Genomic DNA, 16,451 nt, shown 5'->3' with positions numbered 1-16,451 from the left:
TCATTTAATTTTTTTCCACTTAATATGCGAAAATTTCCAGTAGATTTGCAGTGAAGGCCATTGAAATTCCATTAGAACAAGAATAAAAATTTCAGGCATCATTTATTCAGAGAGGGAATAAAGGTCTCGACTGAAAACTGCTGAATCTTTCTATTAGGGAAACTATGAATCATTGCATTGAGCAAGTACCTTCAGCTTCTATAGTACTGAATCTGGGATGCTTCTGAATGAATGGAATGCATTTGTAGTGTGGTGCTTTTCAGAAGACTGCAGCATGTAAGTTTTGCACAAATTCAGCAAGTGCTTTCTCTGTAATGGATTATTACGTGGTATGTTGTAACTGCTGTAGAGCTGTGGAAATACTTCTGGTTTAGGCACCTCATCACTGTGAAGTTTCATACTTTGCATTATTTTCAGTAAAACATTTAAGAAGCTGTCCTCTTTCAGTTTGATATGTAATGTATAGTTGTGGTTTCTTTGTGGTCAATAGCAAAAAGAGGACATGTGCAGCTATGACTAAAATATTAAGTCATATCAAAACCCCTACGCTATTGGCATTTCTTGTTGCATGTTCCACAGGTAGGTACCAAAAGTACAGCATACAATAGCTATATGAACATGCTAGAATAACTATAGACTGCCTCTATTCCTGAGAGGAAGTTATCCTTTTAGGAAAGACACAATGTTTGTTATCTTTAGTGTGTTTCAGTCTGCTCTATTTAAGTTCACAGTTTTTGGCCTTTGCCTGTGTAAACAGAAGATTTCATTTGAGAAATGGAGGTACTAGAAGTATAGCTGTATGCTTTATGCTTTTACAGACTCCAGTGAAGGACTTGTATCGAGTAGTTCGTTAAAACAAATATTACTGTATGTATTTGATACGATAGATACCTTTAATGAATTGGTTTTGTGCCTCTGGCACTTAGGCAGCTATATAGTGGATTGGAGTGGGATTTTTTTGTTTTCAAATAATTATTTTGTTCCTGAGCCCAGTTCATTTCAGCCTATTACATAATTACTTTGCCCTTTCTAGTGGGAAGAAAAAAATCAGTAAAATGTATTAGATTTGTGCAGAACAAAATTTAAAAAAATTGTATTAGTTGCATGATTAAGTTTTTTTTTAAAAAACAAATATAAGAAAATACAGTGGTAAATATTTAATGTAGTGCTAAATGCTGTGAGATATACAGCAGCCAAGGAATTTTTATTTCAAATAGCTGTTACTAAACTTAAGAGTAGAGCAGATGTAACACAAATTCGGAAGTGCCTCTGTATGTTGAGGAATGAAGGAGACTGAGCAGGAGGTAGATACTTGGCCAGGACCAGAACTGTTAACCCTGCAGATGAGATAACAGGAAGTAGGATTGTGGGAGTGACAAAAAGCTAAAGTAGGAGGGAGGTGTGAATAGAATGAAGAGATGTAGGGTTGGGGATTGCATTTGGAAGTATGTTGCTAAAAAGCTGTTGGACCAGGATAGAAAGCTTTGAAGACTGGAGAATGACACCAAGAAAAGAAATCAGAGGGAGCAACAGAATGCGAAGAACTGCGGGGTGGGAAAATGGCCGTATTTTGGAAAGAGGCGTCAGAAGAGACTGCACTTGCTAGATTTTTCTCCTTCCGAAGCAAGGCATGAAGTTCAGAGTTACTGTGTCTTGTTTCTCTGCTCTGGGCAAGTAACTGTGATATCTTACAGCAGAATGCTTTAGCTCTTCCCAGCTTTAGTCTGTTGAGGGATGAGAACTCACTGTGGGACTCTATTAGCTGAAAGACAGTTGGTGTAATGGTATGCAACAAGTACATTCAGTTTAGAATTTAAAATGTTTATTGATTGCCTTTTTAGAAATTGGAAATTATAGCTTTATTTAAGTGTCTTAATGTTGTAATGGGAATTACTTGACAATCAAAAAATGTTGGAATGAAGTTTGCCAATGTGTTTCAGAATACATGTTCTGCCTCAAAGGGTTGTTTGCCAAACAGTTGTACCAAACAGTTCTCTCTTTACAGCCAGCCTTGTTTTGCTCTGTGCATATGACAAGCTTCCTCTTGAGGATGCACTAGGGTTGGATAGGTTAGGAGACTTCTGTCAGGGATTCCTTTCCTCTGGAGCTAAACTTGATACTGACATGGAACTGGAGGAGGACAAGGGATGGCTTTATGTTAAAAGCATTTTACATGCCTGGAAATTTGGAGATGGAAAACTAGATTTTCTTTGTCTCTTAGATTTCTAGTTGTGATGCCAAGTATGAAAATGCAATTAAAATTGTCACACATTCTAAAATAATCATGTTCTTAATTGTCTCTGTTTGACCAATTAGCATAATGAAGTCCAGTGTTCTCATTAGTGAAGTTTTTAATTCTGAAAAATTCTGAAATTACTTAGAATCATAGAATCCTTAAGATTGGAAAAGACCTCTAAGATCATAAAGTCCAAGCATCAACACAAGACTACTATGACCACTAAACCATGTCCCAAAGTGCCACATCTACACATTTTGAACACCTCCAGGGATGGTGACTCCACCACCTCCCTGGGCAGCCAGTTCCAATGCCTCACCACTCTTTCAGTAAATTAATTCTTCCTGATATGCAATCAAAATGTCCCCTAGTACAACTTAAGCCCATTTCCTCTTATCCTGTCACTAGTTATGTGAGAGAAAAGACCAGCACCCACCTCACTACAGCCTCCTCTCAGGTAGTTAGAGCAGTAAGGTCTCCCCTTACCCACTCAGACGTCTGGCAAGATGTGATACAAGTACTGCAGCCACCTCTTCTGCCTTGCCCGTGCTCCCCTCATGAGTCCTACTGGTAACTATACATGGTATTCCAGATGAATCCTGACTTTCATTACATTTTATTTTGGAGGAACAGAACTCATGAAGTCTAGTTTTCTAAGAGGTTGAGTCTTGTTTCCTTACAACAGTGATTCCTAGTTTATACTAATTTTTTAAAAAGCAATGACATGGTGCACTGAACAGCAGGTAGCATCGTGTTTGGGAGGAGTTTTTGCATAATGATGGGTCTGCTAGCCTACTGTTGCTGGTCAGCTGGCTAGCTCCAGCCAAGCTGAATATGTGGTGCTTGAGTTCTTCATGCCTTTTAGCCGGTGGAAACATTGTTTTTTACAAAATGTATTGTTTGAACGTGATTTGGATGAGAGTGAGACCTCTTTGTCCCCCTTTTGCGTTTCTGCATAGCCTTTATGTACTTCTGAATTCATAAAGTGTAGTGCTTCCTTGTAACTATATGGTAATCTCTAAATTACTGTAATCCCTCGTCTGATTTCAGTACAGAACCAGTTATTGTTGGTAGCTACACAGTATAATGACTTTCATAAATTAATTAAGGTTTGTCTTCTTTTTTTTTTTTTTTTTAACAGTAGCTGATTGTTTTGCACTTAGTATTGAGAGGCTATTCACAGAACCATTCTGCTTCCGTGGGTTGAAATTGTTCTGCTAATTTTCAGCCTACGTTTTTCTGTGCCTGGCTTATTTCATTGGTGGTTCTGGCAGCTTTGTCCTGCAGATTAAATAGTATCTTATCTAATTGGTGTTTACCTCCAGTACTTATTTAAAGCAGACATTATCAATTTTCTCTTCGTCTCTGTGATTTACATGAGGTTCCCATTCCTCTGATCATCTTAGACCTCTTCTGAATTTAGCTGACCACAGCTGCACATAGTAGCCTACATGCGTTAGTGAATACCTTCTATACAGTTGTAGTGCATCCTGTTAAATGAAAGGAAGCATTTCCAGTAGGATATGTAGATTACATTTGCCTTTCCCCTACTGCATTGTCCTGGTGGCTTAGAATTGCTCTGAAGAAGACTTATGGCATTGCAATACCCCTTCTATGTCACTTCCAATGGATGAAGACGATGACTTCTCTTGAGGAAAATGTCTCCTGCTTTTGTATTGAACGTTAACTTTGCATGCAACTAATGTTTGTGTCAAGGTATTAATGTATTCAAAGCAACATTAGTCCTTAGCATGATCCTTGTGAAACATGATGCCAATTATTTCTTCTGTTAACAGATCCAGCGCAGTGCTCAGTGCACAGTCTGTACAAGTTCACGGGCTCCTCTTTTCCAGCTGAAGGAGTGGTTTCACACATAGTGCACCATCAAATACTTTAGAGACGTATCTCTCCTGCGTAGAAAATCATACGTCCTATTAATGAGAGAATAAATTTATCAGGGCATGCTTTATTTTTTCCTTTAAACCAAATTACTTGTGTTTATGAAGGTTATTTTCTATGATCATTTCTTCTTTGATGGTGTTATTGCTCAATCAAACTAAGTCTAAAATAAGGTTGTATCTATTGATTAAGTGACTCCTTGGTGGAGAAATGGATAGAGTATCACATCTCAGAATAACTGCCCACTATGATTTTTTTTTAATATTTTTCCTTTGGCTAGGTCTGATTTTAACTATGTTACTTACTCTGGCTCTTACCTGTTGAGAAGGCCTTTTCTAGTCTTAAATTCTATGGCACTTCTAAAACAGAAGAATCCATTTGAACATTAAAATAGGTATAGTGCTTTTCATTGGTTACTGAAACTTTTAGGCAACTGATGTTCTAGAAGAGTATAAGTGATTGCTTAAAGCAAATAAATAGTGTTTCTAATGTTAACACATCTAGATGCAAGTTGAATAATTCACAACTTCATTATCGATTTGGATATATTTTTGTAGTCTTCAATTGCATGATTATGTGAAATGTTTTCAGCTACTGTTCTGCATAGGAAGGGTGAATATACAGAAAGTAGAAGTGATTTGATAGAGGCTGTTAGGAGTCTAGTGGGTTTTTTACTTGGAAGTCAATTAATATTTCAAATCGATTTTCAATGCTGATGCACTATATGCCATAGTTGTTTTCTTTCTCAGTGTAACTCAGACCACATTCCTTTTAGTACATCCCATGCATATTTGAACTACTTTGGAAAAGTGAAATGATGTGATGTTTAGCTAAAGAGAAATGTCAAAAACAATGCATTTATATGATATGAAAGATTTGCAAGCGCAAGCTAGCAATTGATAGTAATATTATAATTAGCTCTTTATACAGCCTGTTTTGTATTCATGAACATTTTCATTTATGTTGACAACTATCATGTATGCCACCACACATGGAGCCTTTTTCTTTACTGAGAAGAGACAGAACACAAATTAGTATGGGTTTGGGCTTATGTTCTGACTTCCTATTAAAAAATGGTTTCTGGGCCAGGTCATAAAAATTAAGTAGCTTGTATTTTAGGTTTGCCTTTTTGATCCTATTATTGTTAGTGCTAGTGTTTGTTAGGGTGAAACATACCACAGGGCACTATAACTTCAAAGTGGAACTCCTCTTCAGTCAAGTAATTCTTTGTTGCTAAGATTGCTGGAGGCATCAAATACGTCCTAATTCCATAATCTGTGAGAAAATGAAAATAGATAAACTAGTCATTTTAAAATAAATCAAGTTTTAGTTCCATGTTAGCAAATAAAAATTTTTTGTACACACCCACAGAATAAAAATATGTATTTCTGACAGAAATTTACTTTGTCATTTCATTTTCAGCTGTAAAACTCTTCGTGTCTAACAGATCCTTTACGGTCAGATAAATGGAGCGTAACTTCAGACACTGATCCAGATACCCCTGCTTCTGAAAAATATCAGTTAGTGTTTCCTTAGGACAAGTTTGTTTGATTAGATGGTTCAGATGGTTGTTGTTTTTTTTTTGGTCGGTTGGTTGTTTGGTTTGGTTTGGTTTTTTGGTGTTTTTTTTTTTTTACCATAGTTTAGACAGGTAAGCAGGCTTTGTCTGTAAAATTGAACGTTTTTTGTGACTGTTTTTCAAATTACTAAAGTGCCTTTCATACAAGGCATCTCTGCACACTGAAAATCCCTAGCTCATTTAGTGTTTTACTTGGACATGGACGTGTTCATATGACAGTACAGGATATACTGTTGTATTTATTAGGCAGTATTTCAGGAGAATATATCAGCAGGAGTTAAGACTGAGGCATACCACATAATTTTACGTAAGCATCTTAGGTGCTGAAGGTCAGGGGCTAGTTTCTAACGCAGCCTATGAAAATGGGAGAGGGAAGATGCTTTAAGAAGAAAGTGAGAACAGGAGCCCTAATTTAAGTGCTCTGAAATGCCCTCAGAAGAGCCTACTGCTTCATTACCTATGTAGGGAGCAGAGCAAGGTAAGGTTTCTAAATGAGGTGATAGGTGTCTGAAATTAGGCCTTGTATTCTTTGAGTTGCTGGAGTTCAAATATTAACTATTTGACTAAATAACTTTCATTGTTACACTGAGAGCTTAGATTATGTTCTTTCTCTGGATATATGTCAAAATTAAGTTCTAATTTACTGAGAAGCATATTCCAGCCTAATAGCAGGCTTCATCTTTTCTTCATCAAGAAAACCCCACAACTTGCAGTATCACCAGCGTCTATGATTCTTATTACTCGTGTCATTAAAATTGTTTTTTAAAATGTTGTTCATACTGTCTTGTGATGATAAAGTGTAGGTACTTGGTAATGGTCCAAGGGGATGGGGGAAGCAAGCAGGGTTTATTATTTTAATTCTAATGATGTTATTGTAATATTAGACTCTTGCAGTTGGAACACTTACATAGTTTTTAACAACTAATGGAGGGAGGAAGAGAGCATTCATATGAATTCTTGGTCTGGAGGGGCTCTGCAATTAAGATCACAGAGATTAATTCTGGAGAAGCAAAGGTGGCATCTCTCTCCTGTATATGAGCAGGAAAGAGAGCTGGGGGGAAGTATTCTGACCAGTTTGTTTAGGTTTCATTAAATTGTTGTGTGACATTAGCAAAAGCCAAAATTAACATGTCGTAGTCTGCATTTGTGTTACTTGTAGGATTTTTAATTAGCACTGGTGGAATATATTTTCAATTGTTCTTTATAGTGTCCTATTTCAAATGCTGTTATATATTTATTTCATGACACAGGAGTTTTATGCACATCATATTTTTTTAAGAGTATGGCCTTGTATTTGCTTCCGTACACACAGTACATAGAAGAATCAAAGAACATAAATTTTAAATGGTGTTGTCCATAGTGTATTTCATGTAAAGGTTCTCTTTGTAAAGGCATCACATATTTTTTTAATCAAATGTTGTATTTATACATGGCTTATGTTTTATGGGATTACATATTTCAGACTTTGTTATAATAGTGTTGTTATGAATTGTCCTACTTTTTTTGTACAGGACCTTTAAGAATACAGTTTTCCATGTGTCATATGAAGCCCTGTCAAGAGACAGAAGTTAGAATTATCATGCCATAATGTAAACATGACTACAGAATAAGGATTCTTTCCACTGATTTGTAGTAGCATTTCAATCATAATAATTTTGGATATAAGTCTGCTGACTAAGATTAGCTCCTTCTGCTACAATTTATGAACAAGCACTTATTAAATGATTTATTGTAGTTTTCGAGAAAACCTTTCAAAACTCATGAATCTTCGTGCTGTCATTTATAAAATGCAAAGAATGAGACTTTCCAAAAGCATCTTTTCTGTCCAGTGTGTGTGTGTGCTACAAGTGGAGCCTGTTATGCCTGTAACTATGAAACGTAGTATGCACAGTTTATTGCAGTCTGCATTGTTAGGCAGTTTCATCAGTACTTTGGTCTTGACTGTGCTCTATCCTTGCTGACAGCAACAGCCATGCCTCTCTCTTTTTATAGTTAAAACAGAATTAATTTTTGGAATTGGCAGACCAAGGAAAACTAAAGACTAAGCCTTTCACGTACTAGTAGGTGTTCCAGCATCAGTGTAGCACCATTTTCATTATTAAGTCATAATGGGTTTTGATCACTTGTAATGAGAACCATAATTTGGATGAAGAGATATTACTGAAGTTTTGAAAGTTTTATCAGAGATCAGTGTTTTTAAAATGAATTTCAAGATCTTGATCATTCATGTATAATGCTTCTTACAAAAATATAAAATAGGGTTACCTTGACTGACCTTTTGTTAGATGGAATTTGCCATGTAAGGTACTGAAAAGTCTTTTCTTACTCAATACTCTATATTGATCAGCAGAAAAAGTCATTCTGAGTTATTTTACCACTTTCTCCCTGTCTTTTTACCATCTCGATATTTTTTAACTCAAATTTGGTTGTAGGTCATCCACTTGATTTTTCTATTATGCATGCTTTATTTCTCGTAGTTATACAAGTACTTTGACCATTAGCTACTGTCTCTACTCAACTTGGAAGTAATATCTTCTCTGGTATTATTTCTTTCACAGTTTCAACATCTTGCAAACTCAAAACAGCTAAAAAAGCTTCATGACACTTAAAACCAATCTTTATATGAAATATGTTCCAAAAGCGCTCAGTAGTGTAAAGATGTAAGTGAAGTGTTATTTCCTTATGTGTTTTTAACATACTTAAACAGTGAATATCTCAGGTAGCTTTCTAGACCAGATAAACTGAGAAACGGACACTACTACCATATTATGTGGGACAATTTGTAAACAGAATTATATCTTGAGGGCACTAAGTGCTTTCATATGAATTTCCAGAATATTGCCTTGATTTTTTCCCCCATTAACTAATAAAGTTTTCTGCCTTGAAGAATCGATTTTTATGTGATCTTATATAGAATAATTTTCACTCAGGAATCATGCAAGCATTCTCCAATAGTAATAAACACCAAAATTCATGGTTGAACTTGACTTAATTGTATTGCTCTTTTTGGGGTGCTAGGCTAACTTAAGGCACTCCTATCACCTGTTCCTGCACTATCCTTCAGTTATATTGGCACAATCAGCTGTAAGGTTATATGGGAAAGTGAATTGGTCCAGCTTAAAAGAAAAGAGGTGAGGAGAATGGGAGTAGGAAAGAAATAAATTGTCTCCCTCCCAAAACTGCTTTTGCCATATTATTTTTGTTGGTGAAAATCTTGGGGATGCCTGCAGGGTGTGCTGTTACATGTACAGCTGGTAGCAGAAAACCAAGTGTAACATCTGGATGGATAAGTATAGGGATGAGAAGCTTGTGTCCAGATTATGAAAATGTTTCTTCAGAATCTGGGATGCAACATAAGCTAAAATAGTAGGTGCAGTACTGGTTGCCCCATCTAATGAATGATTTTGCAGTACCACAGGGAATTTGAGGTAATGTCTGTGATGGAGATCAAGGCCCTGGAGAAACTCACTTTAACACATGAGGCAGGACACCTGGAATTACTTATATGTCAAAGGAGAATGTTAAGGAGAGTTCTAAACTCATCTACAATAAATGGCAAATGACAGTGTTGATCAGGAACTTCTAGTCTTTTCTTGATGTAGTATCAGTTGAAATTATAATGAAGTTTGTGTCCAGTCCAGATCTGGTTAAATGAAATACTATATAATTATTCTGCCATAAGACTCCTGAGATCATAGGATGTGTCGCAAGTCCCCCAAAATGATGTGGTAAAGAATTTTAAGGACTATTCTACTGGATGTTTCAAGGCTCAAGTCAATCAGTGTGGAGATGAGTGACAGCTAGGATATGAGATAGGTTCTCCGTGTTGGCTTCTTGTAAGGTTCGTCTGAATGCAGTGACTAGATACTGGAGGAGATACTGACATTGGACTCTAGGAAGGTATTGAGGAACGTAAAGGATTCAGGATGCACAGGATGAATGAAGTTCTGAGTTCCTGAAGCTCTTGTCCAGACAGATAGAGAGGAAGTTCCTGGCCAGGGAGCAGCCCAGTGTGTGGAGAAAGTGCATTTGTTCTGAAGCCTTGCTATAGAAAGTATTTGCTAGGAGGGAGGCTTTTAAAATCTAAGGATTGCTGTGTTCCTCCAGGCAGTCTGGGAATGGGAATAAACAAATATGTAAATGCCACTTACTATTTGAAATGGGATTGTCTGGGTCAATTACAGGTACTCGCAAAACTTCTGTAGATTTATCTTCATGAAAAGCAAGCTGTCATGGTAGGGATAAAAGTGGCTTCTCACTTATTAATGTTTTCTTCTTTAGTGTTCCTTTTTATATAGTGCAAGAAGAAAGGGATACCCTAAAAAGGGCAGTAAGAATTACAGGATGTTAATCTGTTACAGCAGAGTACCACCTTTGCTTTCTGCTGCCCATTCTTAACCACTGACCTATCATGTGATACTAAATTCTATATATCGATTGCATCATTTTCACCGTTCTGTTCTTTACTGATTATACAAATTTGGAATGAAAGCTTACTGAGGCTGTGAATGTTTCTTATTTATATAAGAATACATACTCATCTATATATACATACAGCACTGAGAACAGTGGGACCTTATCTTTATGGAGTCAGCACAGGCTAGCAGAACAGAAGGGAAGAACATCATCTATGTACTGTGTCACCCAGTACCGGTCCTTAGGTAAATGAGATCTCCCTCTCCAATCCAACCAAATCAACTAAACCTAGTGGTATTCAGAGTAAACCATTTTGGGACCTCGCAAAAAAATAAATCTTTGCCTAATGTATCATCATTTTAGATAACTTGCGGATAATGGGTGAGGGTCCAAATGACAAAAGAAAGCCACAAAGAGGAAAGAAGAAACAAGACATTTTATGTCAATTTTCCTTTAATTTCAGAAAAATGTTGGAACAAATCAACTGTTTTTAGTCACCTAGAAGCAGCTCAGTTTTCTTCACAAATTCATGTAGGCTATTTATTACATGACTAAATTGTCAGATGACTGTTTTCTTTGTGATAAATTTAATGATCTTGCAAATAGTAAAAAATATACTTTACTACATATTGGGATTTTTATGAAGCCTTTAAAGGTTTCAGTGCCTTTCAACATTCTCATAAATAAGGTAGAAAATATTGGCTAGATGGAAACTACTGGAAGTGTGCAAGACTGGTTGGGAAATAATACACAGAACATAGTTATCGGTGGTTCAATTTCCCAAATGGAAGAATATCTCATTATGAGATCTGCAGAAGCAGCTGCTGGTTGAATACTGTTACGTATTTCCATTAATGAGCTGGATGATGAGCAGCATTCTTGTTAAATCTGTAGATGACCCCAAACCAGGAGATGTCCAGGTATGTATAGAACAAAATTAGAATTTAGGATCATCTCAAGAAATAGAATAAATCATTAGGAAAAAAGAGCTAGAGTGTAACTTCTAAGAAGGATTTTATGCAGGAATACTCAACTATGCAAATACAGTATTAAGAATAACTAGTCAAGCAAGGTCATACAATAAGTTATAAACTGAGCATGAGATAATGTTGCAGTGCTGTCACAGAAAAAGCAGACACTATATTGGGTTTTATCAACAGGAGAATCGCCTGAAAAATGTGAGTTAATACTAGCTAATTTTCATGCTTATTAGACGTTATTATTGTGAGCTCTGAGGAGTGCTTTAGGTGCTCTGTGCTTCCAGGAACCTTTAGACCAATTGGAGAGAGTCCAGAGAAAACCTGTTCAAAGTTAGAAGTCATGTGTGGCTTGTAAAGGCTTAGAAGGAAAGCTTGTAAGCCACATAAATATGAAAGACCTCTGTTTTTCTGTAAAATGCTGCTGTAAAGAAATAGGGAGTGTGTGTTCCCAGTCTGTAGGGTATAGACTCAGTTAAACTAATGCATTTAAATTGAAATAAAGCTGGCTTAGCCTTACACATGGAAAACTTTTCAACAGTGGGAAGCAAAGCACTAAACAGATGGAATTTGGAAGGTTTTAAAAATCTGGGCCTGCTCAGAACTGCCAACAGGAAGAGCCGGTTGGAATTGCTAGGTTCTGTTGTTCACACTCCTATCTGTAGATTTTTTTCCCAATCTTTCGTATATTTTGATTGCTTAGTTTGATCTTATCTCATTATCTACATTTGTTTTATTCCTTCCTGTGCTGCTGCCTGGTATTTTCTTCTTGCCTGCCATGCTTTTTTGTTTCTGCCAATTTCCACTCGTATTTCACATGTAGAAAAGAAAAACAATTGTTTCTCTTCCATGAGTTAGATGGGTTTTTTTTTTTTTTTTGTTCTTGCTTGTACAAAGGAATACTTTCACAAATCCCCTTTCTTCTCAGGGGTCAGTTTTTCAGCTCATTTTGTTTTGCAGGTGTCCACTGAGCTTAAGTTCTCTCCACAGCTTCTCCCTTCCATCAGTATTTCTGATTTCCGTCTGAACTCTGTCTCTCTTCCCAGCTGGGTCTCTCTGGTGAAACTCTGTCAAATATTGATTTGTAGCTAATGTACATTCTGCAACTTTTGTTCCTCTGTGTTTTGGTTGTCTGCAGGTTTTGGTTTCTTCTGCTTCAGGAACCATCACCATTTTAAAGTGAAGGCACTCTCTTCTGCACAACTCCCCTTTCTGGTGCTCTTTGCTTATTGGCCTTCTCAGTCAGTGCCCTCATTTTTAAACCTTTCTCTGAAATCTGTTTTGCATCTTGATTTAGTATCAGGAGGTAACTGGCAGTTGTCCCAGTCCTTCCACACTCAAAGTCACTGGCTTTTTTCACTTACTTTTTCTTTGTAAAGCTGATGTACAATTACAAACTGGAATGCCCTTAAATGATGCCTTTGTCAAAATTTGGCAAGAAAATGTCTAGACCTTTGAAGCTTTTCTGAGTTAATAGGTAGATATGCTGATATGCTTTTGTCCTTCCTTATCTCCCCATCAGCCAGCCAACAGTAACCGTGTTAGGTGGATCTGAGCATCTTAATTCCTCTTTGGCCATTTTCCCTCATCAGAATTTTGAGTGTTGCCTTCACTTTAAAGTTGTTCAGATCTGGTTTTGTTCTTGTCTCGTTTTTCCTTGTGTTGGATTTTTACAGCTGTCTCTTTTAACTGAGTTTTCAGTTCCAGTTTTATTTAACATTTTCTTTTTTCCATCATAGGGCAAATGGTTGTCTTACTGTCTCTTGGGTCTATTATTGTTTTTTCCCAAAAAGGATATTTGCCCATTTGTGGTGAATGGAGTCAAATTTCAATTCAGGAACCCTGTGTAGTTGCTGTTGGCACGCTCCTCTCCACAGAGTCACCTTGATCAGGGAAGGCTGTTGAGTGTCCAGAAGTGCCCTGAGAGTTCCCTCACTGTTATTCCCAAATAACTAGAATACTGCTTTACACTTTATAATCAGAATTTAGTTTTAACTCTACTAATAGTGGCATTTTTAGAAACCTAATTAAGAAATACAATATTTTTAATTATTTTTAGTGCATATATTATTTTCACATAGTTTTCATTTTATTTTGTCAAGAAGAGTTTTTATTTTGAGCACTCTCTTATTCCTTTAAAGTAGTTTCAGCTCTTATCGTGATCATTGGTTCTACTAGTTCTACTGTTTGGGGTTTTTCTAGCTTGTCATTTTGTTACATTTTAGTGCTTTGATATTTTTTTTATATTGAGTTTTTCTTAAGTGTTAATAGTCTTTTCTCTCAACCTAAAATCCAATAATCTTCATCATTCGTTATGAAGTATATATATGTATATGTATAAATATATATATGAAATAACGGAGACATACTGCAGGATTTGCTTATCTTAACAAAGGCCCAAATGAGCATACCAATGCTGTCCTTTTACAGACATGTAGCATCTGCATGGAAAAATTACATGCTCAAATAAACAGATTTTGACAGTAATTGTTACCATTGGTTAAGATAATTTTCTTCTTTTTAGCATGCTGGCTTATCCCTAACAGGAGAACAAACTTGCACTATTACTTTATTGATTATTAATCAAGCCTTTTTGCTTTGAGGAAAATATCATTTAGAAATATATCAGTATTTATGTTTGAGTATTTACTTTTTTTTGTTTGGAATTTTTTTTTTTCTCAATTTTGATCACCAATAGGGGGATTCCTTGGTACTTTTTAGTATATCCTGTGACACTGAAAGTCACAAAAGTGGAAGAGTCAGGCAGAGAACCTGACTGTTGGTACAGAGTGGGATGCAGTACCTTATTCTTTTAGTGAGGCTATAGCAGGTCTGATGTCAGTCACTTCAGAGACCTTTAGACCTCAGTGCTCATTTATTGCTAAAATGTACCAGCTCTGTGCCTGCATTATGAAGATCATCTGTCAACACTTTGAGATATTCTCCTTTGTTATTAAGCTTGTGATGCTCTACACTGTCAGGTTTTTTGCCAATTATAGTTAAGGTACAATGGTGTATTCACTGGATCAAAGTATCACACTGGCGGTAGAGGAATGATTTGTAAGTCTTTATTCATCTGAATTGTACAATAGAATACCTGAGGAATGCAAATAATCCCTCTAAGGACTTGGTAGAAAAGCTGTTAAAATGACAGGCTAATACTATTATTATAATTATTTTTATGAATTGGTATTTTAGCCAGAGTAATTATTTCTTTTCTTGTTCCACAACAGTTCTTAGTTTATTAGTTATGATGATCATATTTACCAATCAGAATTTGAATCCAGTTTTTGATGTTACTTTCATGTTCATTTCACTTTTTCAAGTTTGCATGTTTCATTGTCTTTCCCATGGTATACTGTTTAGTCTAGAGCACAATGTTAGACGGTTTAATATAAAAAGGAAGTATGCACAGATGTTGAAGTATATGACAGATCCATTTCTAGATCATTTCCTTTAAAAGGTTGGCATTTATAACTTTGATATCCCGTTTGTTAGCCAAAATAGTTAGCTACAAATGTCAGTTCTAGAAGGGCTGTTAAATGTCAGATGCCACATTCAGAAAGGCACCTTAATTGTCATTTTCAGTTCAGATGTTTCTGAAGGCAATAGTGTTTCAGTATCAATCCTGGGTACCAGAGTATAGTTTCATTGGATAGTGGGAGGGGAAAAAAGATTAGTATAATGAGGATTGAAAACCACTGATGGGGTATTTACATAAGTAAATGATAGAAGACCAGCATTATATAACAAACGCGTGAAAACTGTTGAGTGAACTTTTATATTCTTTGTCCCATCTAAAACCCTACTCAGTGGGCCATGCACTTAATCTCATAATAGATCTGATCCCCTGCTATTTTCTTTGACAAATGTGTGTTGCTGAACTTGTGGTTCAGTTCATTTTTTTTTTTTTCTGAAGTGACATTTGCATTGATTATTTAAAGGTTTGCAGGCCACAGTTTCAAAGCACTTTAGTATAATAGCAGTTAAAACCTTAGTCTAAATCTTGGAGATTAGCAGGACTAAGAAAAACAACTCGGCAAGCAGAAAACTCTGTGCTGTAGGATGGGTGCTTCAGGTCTGGAACACCCAAAGTACTGCATTTGGTACTTTGATTCTTAAGGTGCAGGAAATATTCCCATGCTTCTCGTGTTTTCTTGCTGAGCATAGAGTTGACATTCTTACCACTCACATCTGTTCAGAAATTGTGCCCTACAAATAACCTTGAACTCCTTACAGGTAATTTATGAATGTCTCCTCGAAATTTGAAATAAACAGTGTTTGCGGTCAGGAGCGTGATGCTTGTGTTTAAAGACTGTTTAAACATCAGCTGTTCCTGCAAATATTTTGTTAATTTTAATAGGATATTGAACATTCAAAACTAACACTGTAAATCTGTAGCTCTAAATTTGTAGTTTCATTCAACTAAAAAAATAGTTGAACGAATAGTACAGTAAACTACTACTGATGCTGCTGGTTACAAAAGATAGAGAGAAATAGGAAATTTCATTCGTTATTTAAAAACAATAGTAGTATACCACCTAGAAATTTTGTCCTGGGGAGATGGTAGAAAGTTGAGAAAAAAACAGTAGAAAAATATCCCTTTATTCATCAGCTGTGGCATACTCCAAGATCAACAGCCAAAAAAAAGCAGGGTGCTGCTTGCTATCTAGGAGTTTATAGTGTAGTGTTCTTCTCTGTCCACTACTATGAGCTGCCCTAGCCACTGAGATGCTTGGGGGAAAAAGAAACCCAAACCAAAACCAAAAAACCCAAAACCAAACAAACAACAAAGTCAGAGCTAAAACTGAAGACCCCCCAGTTTTACTGCATTTGTTAAATATCACTTCTGAAAAAATGTATGTCCACAGATCTACAAAATTTTCTTCAGTTAGCATTTTAGATTGCTGGTATTTAACCTCTACCAAAAATCTAGCTGTTGTCTCAAATGGTGCCTGTTTCTGATAGATTAAATGCCAAACAGAAACCAAGAAAGAGGGAAATGTTAATGGAGTACACCTGAAGCAATTGCTGCCTGTTAATGCCTTGACCTTGGAAAGCAATACACAAAAAGATGGCATCATAAAACCGTGCAATTCTTATGAATATGTATGTGCTACTTGATAATAATGAATGTGGTACAGCCATGCATGCACTACAAGATAATGTTGTGCCCTTTGTTGTCTACAGGTTGATAAAAATTAAAGAGTGGGTGGACAAGCACGACCCGGGTGCTTTGGTCATTCCTTTTAGTGGGGCCTTGGAACTCAAGTTGCAAGATATGAGTGCTGAGGAGAAACAGAAGTATCTGGAAGAGAACATGACACAAAGGTTAATTAGCATT

General features: G+C 36.3%; 1 protein-coding gene across 1 annotated transcript in view; it reads left to right on the top strand.

The window, feature by feature from the left end:
- The window catches only part of OLA1 (Obg-like ATPase 1), a 101,835-nt gene that overhangs the window by 77,745 nt on the left and 7,639 nt on the right, over nucleotides 1-16,451 (top strand). Inside the window, exon 7 of the mRNA XM_008934991.1 lies at nucleotides 16,298-16,438. Coding sequence (XP_008933239.1) covers nucleotides 16,298-16,438 — 141 coding nt within the window. The remainder of the gene's footprint in view (nucleotides 1-16,297; nucleotides 16,439-16,451) is intronic.

Source organism: Merops nubicus, unplaced genomic scaffold (assembly GCF_000691845.1).
Source record: "Merops nubicus isolate BGI_N331 unplaced genomic scaffold, ASM69184v1 scaffold19392, whole genome shotgun sequence".
NCBI lineage: Eukaryota > Metazoa > Chordata > Aves > Coraciiformes > Meropidae > Merops > Merops nubicus.
The sequence above is the reverse complement of the archived record's forward strand: the minus strand, read 5'-3'. Positions and strand labels throughout refer to the sequence as shown.